Source organism: Halictus rubicundus, chromosome 9 (assembly GCF_050948215.1).
Source record: "Halictus rubicundus isolate RS-2024b chromosome 9, iyHalRubi1_principal, whole genome shotgun sequence".
Lineage (NCBI taxonomy): Eukaryota > Metazoa > Arthropoda > Insecta > Hymenoptera > Halictidae > Halictus > Halictus rubicundus.
In genome coordinates, this window is record NC_135157.1 from 1,064,230 (window position 1) to 1,080,392 (window position 16,163).

The 16,163-nt window shown below is 36.5% G+C and overlaps 1 protein-coding gene across 2 annotated transcripts in view; it reads right to left on the reverse strand.

The window, feature by feature from the left end:
• Positions 1–1,877, reverse strand: part of LOC143357312 (uncharacterized) — a 76,392-nt gene extending 74,515 nt beyond the window's left edge. For both annotated transcript variants that reach the window (XM_076793728.1, XM_076793729.1), the window contains exon 1: positions 1,537–1,877. In XM_076793728.1, the coding sequence (XP_076649843.1) occupies positions 1,537–1,600 (64 nt within the window). In that variant the 5' untranslated portion in view covers positions 1,601–1,877. The remainder of the gene's footprint in view (positions 1–1,536) is intronic.
• Positions 1,878–16,163: the final 14,286 nt, after the last annotated feature.

Here is a 16,163-nt window from a genome sequence, read left to right on the forward strand (position 1 = left end):
CTGCATTCAAGTATTATATAATTTTAAATCCATTCAAAATTGGACAACAACATTATGAAACAGTACAAAGCTGCAATGTATTAACCGAGTTGTATAATAATAATTCAACCTGATCGAATAATATCGAAGTAATGTAAAGAAAAATGTCAGTTCAAATGAAACAACGTATGATTTTTTTCAAATAGCACACATATATCCACATGAGATAATATATTGTTTTTCAAATAATTTATTTGGACAATGCCCAGGGCTGTGTTCATCTTACGATCCGATTTGCACGCGTAAAGATTACAAAATGAAATCCCGCGTAATTCACTAAGATAGGAAAATCAGGTTGCGACAAATATTTACTTCGAAAGTACGAAATGTCGCTTCCCTACAAAATGGATTCGATAACATGTTCTTTGAAATTGAACGTCACCAGCAGGCTGCGTTCCGCGAAGAGCGCTTAACAATTGAATTGTTCGCACATTCCAAACCCCGGGTCAGTCCCATCGCTATACGTTGGCAAGGTAAGGCCAGGCGCACGCCCATCCGCTCGGCCAATCAGCGGCTGCGACGTCATCTCGTACGATGTAACGGAGAGACTCACCCACGTGGTAAGCATCGCGCTATTTTAGTACCTCGCCACGAGAAAATCTATCGATCGCGTGCACCTCTTCTTCTCGAACGACCATTCTAGAATTTCGCGACGGGCCAATTGCTAGTTAATTACTTATGAAAACGGTCCGGATCGCCGAAACGTTCATTTTTTTCCCTCGACACCCGTCCGAACCTCGTTTCGTAAGTCCAATGATGCTAATAAACGGGTGCATCGCGATGGCGCGCGGCAACATATGGCATGGGACCGAATACAATTCGCTGCGATTGCAGCTTGCGTACCGCTTAATTGGTCGGTTAAACGGCGAATGTGGAAACGTTCGTAACTCCGCTTGAATTTGATTGTCTTTTCCATCGAATTTTTCCACCGACATTGCCAAGACTCGAAGTAACGTGAACGACAATTGCCCGACGTCGAAACTCCTAAACTGGATTGTTTACGCGATTAATCAAGTCGCCCACGAGATACACGCGTATCGCTCAATGAAAACAAGGACAAACAGATGGTGTGTCGTCAGGCGTGTAGGTCAGTTAATCATCAATCTGCGAGACGCCGCGATAAATAAACAGACTGGGGGGTTTACGGAAATACGCAGTTAAACGATTCAATTGAACAACAACCGTTATAAAAACTCAATTGCAAAACGCGTCCGGAATAGACCGAAAATCTGCTAAAGATAGAACACGCTTGGTTCGAACGAGCCTCGCGAGCACTTCGATCGCTGCATTGGAAAACCGGTACACACCTGACCAACCTTTTTCAAATGACGCGCATTCCGAAACGGTTCCGAGTACGTACCGAGTTCGAATTGCACACCGTAAGCGAACAATAACCTACGTTCCCCACTCGGTTCGCTTCATTCATGGGAAATCTCTAGTTATCCGCGACACGGATTAATCGCGGAACAAACTAGAAAGCGAAATGGGATTACTCACGGGAGTAGAATGCAGTCATGAGCAGAGCGAGCCAGGACAGTTGTTTCTCCACGATATTTCTCATCTCTGGGGGCCTTCGTCACAAGAGTCTTCTGGTCGAACGAAAAACCCGAAACGAAAAAGTTTTACGGCACTGGAAGTCGGCTGTCGTTTGGAATGCGAACAAACGTTCGTCGATACCGACCGTTCTCCTTGAAGGGAACGTATAGTACGTGGAAAGTAACGAGAAAACGCGTCACACGCACGCTTCCTTGCACGCTCGGATAATATCGAACTCACGACAAGTCAACGTATTCTCGGCGTCACATGTAGTCCGTACTGCGCGACCGGCTGTGCACGATTGACTCATGGGAATGCGTTTTGGCGGCACGAAGCTTTAAAGGCGTGCGCCGAGTGCGCACGCGCCGATAGCATCACGCCACCGAACTCGTTTGGTGGGGCGCGCGAGACCGCTTCTTTGCTTCTTTCTCTTTCGTTGTGCATCTCCTGCTGTACGATGTATTTTCTCTATTACGCTCTGCTTCGACGAACCACGCTGGCGCCGCGTCGCTGTCATTACGGGCTTTCGTTCAAGCAACGTGTAAGATCATTAATTGAGAGTCTTCGCGGAACAACGAAAGCCGGTGCGGGACCTTGCGTTGCCGCCCAAACAGAGTTTTAATTAAGAAGGGGCTTCCCCGTTGTCGACGAACAACACTGGCTGATAATTAGCGGATTTTTACGAAATGGAGATACGTCTGATTATCGTGCAATAGGAATCTATCCCCCTCACCTCGATCCTCATCCCCGTACTTACTGACACCAGGGCCTTCGTCGAGGTAGCATTAGCAAAACTGATAATCGAGTAACCAACGAGTTCCGACTAACCAACGGTAAATGGAATTGATTTACTGACATTGTTATGCTTTACTCGCTCTTTACGGATATAGGCTAAGGGACCCAATTACTGTGACTATATTAATTATATTTTTAAAGCATAGCGACTATTAAAAAGAGATATAACATTTTTTACATTAAAATCAGTTAATACATATGCTATATTTTTTAATATTCGTTGTGCTTTACAAATAAGTATAATTAATATAGGCACAGTAATTGGTACCCCCACAGTAATTGTGTCCCTTACCCTATTAAGGTTGGATTATTTCATTTCTGATATGTTTTTATTGTTGAATGAATACTGGGTGGTTCATGCAAATTGTTTAAGATTATACACTGGGGGGCGACAGAATGATGGTACACATTAAGATTTGCATAATTTTAATTTATTTTCACGCTGCAACTGACATCTTTCTTTCCATACAGTATTTCAGGATAGGTTTAATGACATATACATGTGATTAAAATCCACAAGAATTTTACTTATCTGTTTAGCTTTATAACATTTTTGCCAAAATCTATCGAGGGAAAATAATAACATACGTTTATAGAAACCTAAAATATTAACAAATTCGTGAATGATATTTTGTTACGCCCTATTTGCATTTAATGACAGCAGTGGTTCTGTCACGTGAAGATTTACATATATAATTTTTTAATACTTTTTTTAGTCAATTTTTTCCCCACTTTTGAATACATTGTTTAAAATCATTTAACGGTTTCAAATTGTCTGCTATTTTTGTATACTACCCTGACAAGATTCCTCTAACTATTTTTGATAATGTTGAGATCAGATCTTGTTGGCCAACATAAAATTTGAATTTTTATGAGGAAAAGTATTCCTTCACTACCTTTGCAGTATAAAGCGCTTTCGTGTTGGAAAGTGAATTTATAAATACTTTGTGCTATTCGTTTTTCCAGCAAATAAATTTTATGTTCATTTTCTCATAATAACCAATCGCAAAATTTCTTGCTCCTGTCTCAGATCATGATAACAGGGTTACCCTGACTTCACTGACATCGAATTTTGCCGTCAGTATCTACTCATCGACACCTTGAGATCACTGACAATACTTTTTTGTTTTGATTAATAAAGTTTTTTCGTATTTTCAAAAACAGGTATAAGGCTAGAACGAGTACAGTTCATTGTACAAGGTAGAAGTCGACCATCCGACGTGAATGTTGACATTGTGAGTGAAACTCGGTGTCGATGAAAACATGGTCGGTGATCTCAAGGTGTCGATGAGCAAATGCTGTCGGTGAAATTTGGTATCGATGAAATCGTGTCAGTGAAATGATTGTCGGTGAGGTCAGGGTAACCCGTGATAATAATAATTGAGACTATCAGGTTCATCTAATAAGTTATTACTTTATACATACATTACCGTGTAATACTATTAAGAATTTTATTATAAACAGGTGTTGAATATTCAATCAAGTTGCGTATTGTGGAAATTTGTAAATAAATGACATGTGTTATATTTGTAACTACACATTATTGTTTAACTTAATAATTAATTAGTTTATTACCATATATTTAGTATTATTATTAATATCATTACCTCGTATAAATCGACATTTTCATGTAAATTGCAAGCTATAGAAGAAATTAAATATGTAATATTCCAAACGGTTTGTCAGAACGATAATTCTTCGTTCGTCTTTATTTTGGTAAAATAAAATTGGTGAAATGAAAACTCATAGTAGATTTATTTAATGCAACACGTATTTGCAGCTGTGAAAAATAAACATGCGTGTAAGTTTAGAACAGTTTCAACATTTTTTCAGGATTATCTTGGTTATTCCAAAAATATAGTTACTGATTTTTTAATTTTTGTTACTGAATAGTCTCTGACTGAGATTATAAAAAAATTGTTTCTAATTTCCCTACCTGGATAAAAGAACAAAGTAACAAAGACCTAATTATTACACTGTACGCAGTTCATGAATATTCCTGCGTCATTGAATAGTTAGAACACTTATCACATATAGGTTTTAAGTATTTATTGCTTTGATGAATTCGAACAAACGTGACGTTTGTAGACGTAAACTACATATGTATGTAAAGTGTATTCACAATTTTTCATAATATGCAAGATAGTTGAAAGTTCGCCCCGGAGCACACTGATATATGTACACTATACAGTGTTGAATAAGTCGGGTATCAGTGACGCTTAGAGAGTTTTTTACGCTAGGTTTACCGAACGGATCAGAATAAACCACTTGGCATTTTTTATTTCACTACTAATTTACTCATTTGTGCACACAATGCAACGAAAACGACATCGAATATCACTAAATGTACTCTTGCAATTATGGCGAGGAATAGAAAATTTGTCACTTTAACTGTCGATGCTTCGAGTGTTAAGTGTATGTAAATTTATTCTGTTGTATGCATTTTCCATTTGTTTTTTCTCTTTGTATATTTATTCAATTCACTTAAAAACAAAATGTTTATGACCAGTGCCGCAAATGAACCAATTACATCGGGCCTGTCCGCGGCCCGCAGGTCACATTTGGCCTGTTCTCCCACTTCTTCATTCCGCTAATTGTAAGGTGGGAAGTAACGTCCCCCACTATTTGACACGGTCGTATCGCCAGAAGCATTTGTTTCTATCGCGGACCGATTCCTATCGTAAATATATTATAACATAAGAAGGAGCCTATGGAGGAACGAGCAGAATGATAGTGGGCACCGTGTGGCCCGCGGCGAAAAAGAAATTGGACAGGCCTGAATTACATAGTTGGCAGACACAAGAACGGAAAATGTACACGGAAATCTACCGAAGCAATACGATTTTCAAAAGACATAAAGACTATTTGCAAAGAAAAAAGTTACTTCAAATGACCTCAACAATCAACCGTTAAAAAAATACAACATTTTTAGTACACCCTGTATTAGAAATAGGGATATCTAATGGTGACGCGATAAGAGGATTTTCTATGAAAGTAGATTACGCTTCGCATGAACATGCTCCACAGACTAACACAGGCACACGTGGTAGTTCGTAGAGGCTGGAAAAAATTAACTTTTATTTTTTATCAGCACGCACCACTGTCACTTACACAAAAAGGTTAAGTACAGAAATTAAGCTACTCAACGAAATTATGAGGTCACTTTTTAACCGAAGAATTGTCGACCTTCGAATTGCTGTAAGTTCGTGGGAAAAATCAAATGATAGCTAAAGTACCTGAGCCCAATTTAGATGGTAAGTCCTCTACTTTCCCATCCCTGAATTGAATTTTTTCGCTGATCCATTCATATTGAAAACAGAGTTTAAAAAAGCTGACGTTGTCTTTTTAAACTATTTCACTGTAAACGACTCTAGTGAATTTAAAAAATAGTTTCCACGATTTGATTTGGGATAGCTTTGTAGAGGGAACTCGAACTTTTTTATCGAAAAAATTGATGTTCAATTTTTTTAGCGCCGCGCCGTGTTATTGCATCTTGGAGGTAAAGTGCAGTACACAGTACAAGTTTTTAGAAATTAAATCAACTTTATGTGTGTTTTTAAAATATGACATGATCCTCGAAAAAATTGAATTGTGAAATGTGATAGCAAAAGCTTTAAATTTTAAAATGAGCTTAAGATAAATTTTATAATAGTGTATTTAGCATAGATAAGCAAAGCATGATAAGAAAAAATGAATGAGTTCCTTCAACAATAAGCGCATTAAAATAAAGATATCAAGTCATATCATAGAATTCGTAACACGTATGAGTTTGTGTGTGTGTGTTTTTTTTAATACAGACTGTACAACACTCTTAGTTGGTACCATTACTTTGGTTAGAAAGGTAGAACGAGATTGAAGATAACTGCATTTGTAGAACAAGGTTGACGTGACATCTCCACCGACGTAATTACGGTAACGAAATTGAAAGAACCCACATATTTCGTTTACCGTTGTCACAACGCTGTGCTTTTCCCTGCGAGTATTGTAGCAAAGTAAAATTTTTAAGAATATTTATTCTTCTTCTTACGTGCCATATTTAAAAAAAAATTAAATTTTATTATGTAATCGTATTCTACCAATATATTCTTCGACATAATTATCATTACAATCCTTTACCTTAAATTATGAAATAATCATAGATATGACTAATGTCTGCTTCACTTGAGCGTAGAAAAGCACAATCTTACAATTATTAATAATTTGTGTAGTATGCAAAATTTGAAGATACATGCGCAAATGTGTATCAGGTATAAAATTACAAAGTGATGAAGTATGTAGTGTATTTCATTTTTTGCTGACCATCGAGAATATGTACTTTCTGTTTTATTATACATCACGCGCACGCTTCTGAATAAATATAGCAACACCTATAGACAGACAATGATTTTGCCGGAGCGTTTGTGATCCTATCAGTTTTCAGTGCTCTGTGTTTTTCTAATTTGTTTATGTTAAGCTGGTGACCGAGGCGGAGCTCCGTTACGAGAGTTCCGTCTACAGGGAACGGAATAACAGGAAATAATTCGAGCAAATAATCGTAGTAACTTATCTGACAGATTAAATTCTACTTTCGGAACGTCAAACGTGACTCCATTGATTAGCATTACACAATTCGCAAAAATAATATTTTGCTATGGCTCGTAAACACCGTATAGAGTTACATTTGTGGAAGAGTATCTTTCAAAGAAACATACCGCTCTATTTTCATAATTAATTACGAAGGATGTTCTATGTACGTTTAGAATTCAGATTAATTTATTAAACAACATACGAAGATATAACGTAGCTACGTGCTCGAGCGCTCGGAATTCAAGGTTATGCTCGCATGTGCTCCCTACATCTGTAAAAATTTGAACGAACTAAATAATAATGAAGAGCACTCAGAAAACGACTAGGTTTTCGCATCGGGGGGCTGCCGCGACAAAATATGTTGGATCAACGTAACAACGAAACTCATAAAGTTTTACGGTCCGACGCGACTTCTGCCGCATTCGTGAAAAATGGCGTGTATCATGCATATGAAGTTCAAAAGCTAGGACGAATTAAATTTTTAAAGATTTTGGAAAGTCATGATGGACAAGATAATTTTCTTGTTTAACGCTAAACCTACCGCTGCCAGTCAGATGGCTGATTTCATATTTTTAATTTCACAATAAGTTATAAAGATGCTTCCATGGAAAATGACTCAATACATTTCTTAATTCAAGCACATAATGCAATAAAGATCGCACAAAATTTAAATAAATACAGGCTTCTTATTTTTATAAGGTAATAGGTAAAACATTTTGGTTGGCTTGGTGGGTTTAGTGTTACAGACTTATAGGATACCTAAGCTTAGATTTTAGTAGAAACACACGAGGTATGTATGTTTATTTTTGTAATACATTACTTCTTTCGAAAGAAGACCAAATTACGCAAGAATGTTGTGCTCATTAATTCAGCCGCGAAGATTGATTAGTGCCCGTGTTTACAATAACACTGTGATGCGTAGTATAATACCTATCATAGGAAGCTGTACTCCACAACTTGTGTATAATACGTATTTAATATGAAATTCTATAGTAATGTGGGGACGTACGATTCCATGAATTTTCCATTAAGTGAGAAACAACGTGATATATCTCAAGTGTGACGTCTTGTATTAGTTAATCTCTCATCAAACTTCTAATCCTCGCGGTAGGAAATCTGGCCACGTAATGTGAATGAACCAGCGAACACCTACTTAGGTATCCCCTCTTCCTCGCATCAGCTCGGTGACTGGTTATCATTTACGTAAATGATCGTACGACTCTGACGTGGCACGTTTGCTGCTCACCCAGACCTCACCTGACACATTCAACGAAAAGAACTTTATTTGTGGTATAACGTCACTGATATTTGCATTGAAAAGAGGTGACCGCGAACAGCACCACCGGTGATATAGCATGTTTCTTATCATTAAAATATAGCACGTTCGGGATTTGTAATTAAGATTGATTATAGTTTCATCCAGTTAATAGTTCGGTAAAATCAATAGTTCCTCTATCGATTTACTGTGTTATTCTTTATTGTCTCATAGTATTTGCAATGCCGATACATAACACAAAAGGAACAAAATAAATGCCCGTGTTAGCTCCTGCATCTTGCAATGAATGTAGTTTAATCGTTATTACAAGAGACGAAAACGTTGGATTGTTTGTCACACAGCCTTCTGTGTTTGACAGGGGAATCTATTGAAGTGCCAATCACCAAATCGGATGAACTTTTGCAACAGTGTAGCTTTCACAAAAGTAGCCTAGGAAACTATTTTGACAGCGTGTCACAAATGTAACGAAAGTCCCATGACTGCGAAAAGCCAACTTTTCTTCGTTTAAAACAAAGCTATTCAGCATCTGTCCGTACGGGCAGCGATTTTCATGCCCTGGGCATACACAGAACGGCGGGCACAAAGCCACGCCTCTGCGGACTAGGTTGTATGTATTTGCCACACGCATTGTCACAGCTACGTGGTTAGCTACGACTCTGTGCTTCCCCAACCCCGGTAAGTCACTTGCCCGTAGTTGTGCCCGCGGGCATCGGCGGGCGTCCTTGCCCGTAGTTGTGCCCGCGGGCATCGGCGGGCGTCCTTGCCCGTTAATAGGCATGTTGAGCAGCTCTGGTTTAGAAGTATCCATGTCACATTGAACAATAAATCGATATTTATTGGAACTGGAATAATGTGATTAGAAAATTTATTCTTCCTGAAATTCTGAGTCCATAAGGTTTAAATGAGACAGAACAATGCTCAGCCTATTCCTCAATTCGAATGTACAGCTTCATGTCGTCACATACAAAATTTAGAAAATAGCGTATTAATAATAACAACGCTTAACATGGCCGACTGCTGGAACAATAGCCATATTGTACATCTTGCAATTCGCGACAAAAAATAAATGTAAAGCGCAGCATGGAAACGAATGTTTGCCAATGACACGAGAATTCGCATAATGGCAAACGAACTGTAAAACCCGCTAAAGCAAGTGGCTATCTAGACCAAGTGTTTTCAGACTTTTTGCTCCCATTTTCTCCAACTACCCTTTTCTGCGTTATTATCGACGCACGCCCTTGGACCGTCGTGTCGCCTTCTTGCTGGCGACGTCGCGTCGCGGCGCCCGGCGTCTCTTGTGCTTTTTATTCCGGCTATTCCATCTTATATATTCCCCCGGAATGATGAGCAAAAACTTCTCATTTCAAGGACGTTGTGTGACATTCAAACCTATTTTTAAATTCTGTACGGTTTCTAAGTACAAATGAACGCACTGTGAATATACAACCCCGCTCAAAAGTTTGTGGATCCGTTGTTACATCGTGCAAAATTGTCTCAAGTAAATATGAATGATAGTTTTGTAGAAGTGTCAAGCGTTAGAAAGAGACCAAGTTCATTCTTGTAGGGTAATTCCGGGAGAGATGCACCACATTTTGTTTTCTGTTTATAAAAATTTTATTGAAAATAATTGAAGGAATAGGCAGGCATAGTTTAATTATTTATTTAAATCTCTTTAATAATATATTACGTTAAATGAGTATAACTTTTATTTTAATATATTAATATGCTGTTTAAAAAGGTTTGAAAAAGCGCATCTCTCCCTAGGGCCTGGGGTTAGATGCATTCCTGATTGGGGATAGAAGCACTCCTTTCGTTTATACCTTCTTCTCCCTACTTGTATTCTTTTTTTTCTGTACCAGATATTACATAAAGGTGTATACATAGTACATGTTTCATGTAGCCATTTGACGCATTCTAAACAAGAAACAATCTACTCTCGGTGTGGTTGAATAATAATCTTCTAAACATTCAATACAATGATTATTAGAATCTACTAGGCAGTCGTTTTTGTCAAAAATGAAGCATATCCTTTTTAATTACCCCATTACGGATCAATAAATATAAAATAATTAATGTTAATTAATTGAAGTGTAAGATATTAACAAATTGTGTGGCAAAGAACAACTCTTAGTTTTAATTTATCGCTTTTTAATTAATTAAAAAAGGGATGCTTAATTTTTTATAAAAACGACTGCCTAATACACTTACATACATTAATGGTGTTCCGTCCCTAAAAAGGAAGAGATTCACCTATACAAAAACAAGAACCAGTACAAAATATTTTGTCAAAACGCGATGAAAAATCGTAAAAGAGACACCATTGTCACCATAAGAAGGTAATAACATTTCTACTGACCACTTACAAAAATATTTCATCGGACGTTTGGAGCACTACGAAGTTTTTATACTTCTGTTGCACGTAAATAATATAATACACGTGTTCTTCGTTTTGTGATTAGTTACAAATGTTAAAATGTTATAAATGATAACAGAAAACCAGTTGATAATCGTCCAGTATTGTCACAACAAAAACTGGTGCATCTTACCCTGTGATGCGTCTCTCCCGGAATTACCCTACTACTTTTGTAACGGAATTATCACAGTTTAAATATCGACAATTTTCCACAAATCGAAAATTTAGTGTTCAAATAATTTTTGGGATCCACTGCATATCGGGACGTTATCATTCATGACTTCGCAACATTCTGCACACCCCTCCGAGGCTTGTCAGCTGTTGTTGATGATCGTGCGCTGTTTGTATATTATGCTCGTGTTGCCTAACAATATCAAGCGCGCACATTGCGAGAAGAACTTTTGGGACAACCTAATACACGGTCTTAATTAATTTACGCCCTAAGAATTCATTGGGGGATGTTCACGAGTATGAACGAGCACTCAGAGAGGGCGGTTTCGTCCTTCGAAATACCGATCGAGAGGTTGTACCAGCGTTTGGAGGACATCGAAATATTTGTAATATCACACAACATTACTAGATAATCAATAGACACTGTCCGACATTTTACAAACTGCTATAGACGGGGTATCTCCAAACCGGTGGTATAACCTGAAAAATTTATACGAAAAAATATACGTCGAATATTTGCGATCAAATACTTTATAACTCTTTTTGTATTAGAAAAAAATTGAAGTTTTTCTCGGGCATGCCTGGTATTAAAAACTGGGCTGCAGAAACGTATTTTTTGTGAATGCAAATATACATGCAACAGACAACTTTCAATTATGAATTTATTGAAAAGTGAAATACCGTCGGAATTATGTCAGCTTAAATTTTACATTTAATTTTCTGTACATATTCACGCCTACTCAAATTCTTCGAATTTTTCGATGTACAGGGTGAGTTAATAAGAACCAACATTTAAAACAATTCGTAACCTGTTGATCTTGATATCTCAGAAAATATGAGATCTAAAAAATTCTAATTGCAACTAATTCTAGTTGCTCTTCTATCGAAATGCAACATAATTCGCTTAATATATTTTTAACACAGCCAACAAGTTGTTTTAGATTTTAGTTCTTATTGATTTACCCTGTATACATTAGGCATCAAAGGAGGTTCATATAGTTTTTCTCAAGGAAAAACTTAAACTGAAATTTTTATATGATCTGAACACCCTGTATATTGTAAATTTGAAATAAGAACGCAATAAGAACCATCTTAGTTTTATCGAAACGATGCGACACGGGGTGGCATCAAACATCGCCATTTTTACTTTACGATAGCTTACTTAAAAGGAAAATGTAATGAATGATAAAGAATAAAGCTTCTTCTTTGTGAGGTGTATAGTCGCGTTGGAATCTTCATTTCATAGGATCTATCGATACCTAGTTACTTTACCTAAATGGAATATAAACAGCGAGTAATGGATTCGGCACAAATCTACGGGTAATTGAATCTGATTTTGTATAGGGCTTTATGTACTTCCAATTAGAAGTTGATCCGTCGGAAATTGTAATTTTCTGGGAATACACATAACGGCCAGTACAATACAGAAATATTCATGATTTTAATTAGAAAGGGGATCGCTTAGCCGCTCGAAAGGTAAACTGCTTGAGTACATATTCGTATAATTCGGGTAAGAAATTTGAAATTCAATCGTACTTTCGTTTACCTGTTGGCTCGGTATAATCTGTTCTCTTAAACAGACATTTCGTCGTATGATTATTACTAAAATTATATCTAGTTAAAAATATTATATGCGAAGATTTCTATAATACCCTGAATAATCGTGTGAATTAAAAAATACTTTTAAATGAAGAAACAAAATACAAAGACCGTAGATATTACAGACATTAACAAACATTTATTCGGATATAATCATTTACAGTTCATGTGTAAGTCTTCGGTAAAAAAAGCCTTATTTATGCAAATACGTATTTTATGCATTTATGACAAAAATGACTGGATGAATACACAATCAGAAAAAATGTCAGAAAAATTTAAGAAATCGATTATATTATTTGTTATTTCGTAAAATTGTAATGAGATAAAATAAAATTGTATACAGTTGCTATGTCGTGTAATTGATGCACACAATTTTTATTTTGCATAAAGACATGCAATCTAGTCTAGTTATTTTGTCCAACAAAAATTCATGTTCGTATTTTGAAAATTAGATGATTTTTGCAGATTTTGGCACTCTGATAAATGTTGCCCCATCATCTTCGATTTTGCAGAAAAAGTCGAATTTTCGAGTGAACGAGAGAATCACCCCTTAACATGAATGGTGAAAATGTCATCCAAAAATTCGTTTCAAAATTCACAGAGGAGAGAGCAAAAAGCAGGGCATTACTATTGTACTAGTATCCCTAAAACTTTAATCTTTCATTCATTCACTCACACATTTTACATTTTCCCCCCAATTCTATTTCAGTAGATAATTCTGTAATTAACTATGTATTGTCCATGGACAGAGGACGCTCTTATCAGTCCTCAATTTTTGGTCGGTAACGTACTCACAAATTTACAACAGTCCTTAAAATGTTAGGATTATTTTTATAACTCATCTTTATTCAAACATTGTATGTACATATTCTATGCAATCTTATGACATTCTAAGACATAGTGTTGTACACCTTTCTTCTACGAGAAATCTGATAAAGCAGATTTCTTCATGTATCCACATTCATGTGTAAAGATATTTTATATTTTCGTTCATGGAAAAAAAGCAATAAGAATTTAGTACAACTACACTTTCATCTAAATATTGATTGGTTTATCTAAACTCGTCAATGTCTGCAAGTGACATTAATCATTTGATATTTAATTTTAATTTTGGAAGTCGAAAAAATATACACTTGCTGTAGGTAATCAAATTATTACAGCGACAAAATACTTCAGCTACACTGAATTATTATTCCTCTGAGCTTCCATTTAAAAATTGATTATTTTCATGCAAACTCTCAATCAATTTATGCAAAAGTGGTTCTAATAATTTGATCACCCACTGCGTATGCATGTCTAGACTGCAGATCTTCATGCACTTATGTACAAATTAATAAAACACAAAGAAACGTCTATGCTAACAAAAATTAATAGCATTTATATCTTGTTTCAACTCAATGAAGTCCTAATTTTCCAGAAGAAATCTTTTGCTTACACTAGTTTTTATAAAACAGGCTACAAAATATAGGAATTTGCATAAACCCAGTAAACAATTTGCTGTAAATTTGGCATCAACATTTGTCTACAAATTCTTATCATGCCATGCCAAATTCCAGGCCAAATCTTGGCTTCGTTATAGAGGGCAGCTCGGTCGCACTAAGAGTGGACCTAACCTTGCTCTAAGAGCAAATATCAGGCAAAATCAGAGTAAACTTTTCTATAGGAGGGAAAACGGAATTAAATTATGCAAAATACATGAAACTTCAAATCATATAATTTAGGAGTTTAAATAAAATTACGTTTTCTCTCCCACAACAAGGTTTACTCCGATTTTGCCCAATATACCCTTACTTAGAGCATTGTGAGGTTCGCTCTTAGTGCGACCGATCTGCCCTCTATAACAAAGCCACGGTTTGGCCCCAATTTGGATTGGAATTTTGCCTGCAAACTTTGCACTCAAATTCCGATCCATCTGTTTCCGCATTTGACTAGGAATTTGTCGACAAGTTTTGGTGCCAAATTCATACAAAACAGGGACCAAATTCTACTTCAAGCAGGATTTAGTACCAAATGGACAAATCTTTTCCTCACAAAGTGTGATACAAGCATTGAGCAAAATTTGCTCAAAACAGCATTTGGCTAGCTGGGAAGATCCGCAGTCTGATAATGTCAACGTACAGATAGAAAACATAGCATGCCTTCTCATATTTTCAATAACACGCCATATAATAGTTACGAATATTTGACGTTGTTGTTTAATGATCGAAAGTGTGGCCGTTCTACAGGAACAGATTGATATTTGCACGACTACCGTGGTTGGACCCTTTGATCTCGAACTGGAAACGCTTGAGAAAGCTCGAACGGAACGTTTTATACATTGATTTTTGCCGCTTCCTTTTTTTCATTCGTTTAATCAAACTGTTATCTGTCCAGATTCTTTCATCCGGCCGCGCACGTCCCTGTTCAATACAGCGCAATATAAATTGTTACTTTTTGTTTGTACCTACGATATTACACCGAATTCTTGTCTTTGAGTTGCTCGTGGACACGAAACTTTCGTAGAGCAATATTGAACATGTCAACTGTTCACACAAGTAGCGAAGAGGCGCCACTAAAGATTGTGATACCATAATTCTAAACAATTCTCGCATTCCTAATTTTATTTCTACTTGATAAATGACTAAAAATTTGAAAATGACTAATAGCGCTTAATTTTACTTATTTCGTTTATAAAATAGTTATAAAATTTCTAGAGTCGAGGTAGCTAAAACGTGAAAAATTATTTTTTATCATAATGTAAATACTTGCGAATGACATCAGGATTTGTAGAGTCTAAAGAAATTAAGAAAGTAATCGCAGTTGGCACTTTCAGTCTCGCTAAATTATTATTTTAAATTAGTGGCATTTTCGGATCGTTGGTTTGGCAGTCAAAAGGTCGGAACACAACTTGCTGGGATACAATGCCGATATTTAATCCGTATATTGAATTTCTGACGAATTTTTTGACAACTCAACTCGCGTCCGATTTTCAATAAAACACATCCGCATCGAGTTTAAATCTCACTCAGCGTAATACGTTTAACGTTTAGTGCGAACATTATTGCAGGACTCGTGCTGCTTACGGAGTCTGCTCAGCATTCGCTAGCATTTCAATCGTGGACAAAGTTTTTCGGCGAGGTGGAATATTTAAAGCCAGGTCGCAGCACATTAACGGTTCGCTTGAAAGTAATTTTGAGACTTCCCCTTGCAATATGCACGAGGGCCAGTACCGTTTGCTTGCTTTGTGGATGTAGCAGTCCAGTTGTAACTTAGCAACTCGCTTTCATGAATAAAGAGGGCAAATATATCTTCTATGATAATGTGTTTTCAATGTGATAAGAGTTGCCCGATCTAAAGTCGATTTAAAAACAGAGTTCCATATGCGAACATGCATTTCAAACTCTGTGCATCAGTTCAATTACTTTGTTAAGTATATTCCCACTAAAATGTCTAAAAACAAAGATGACATCTAAAACCGAATAACCTAACAATAACAGTTAAGTTAATAATAAAAAGCCATTGCTTTAATCCTTAACCAGGTGCTCTGGACCGTCTGTGAGATTTTTTACTGTCTTTATGACCTTGTCACGCTGCGCACTCTTCAATTAGAGCCTAATGCTCAACTAGCGAAGTTAGAATTTGTTTGTGTGTTCTTAGTTGTTAGTAAGACCCATGTCATTTTTGCTACCGATCCTGGAAATTGTCCGTAGTAATTTACTAGACTGCGAATTTTATGCATTTATAATGAAAATTTTTAGATAGAATACTAAACCGTGAAAACATGAAAAA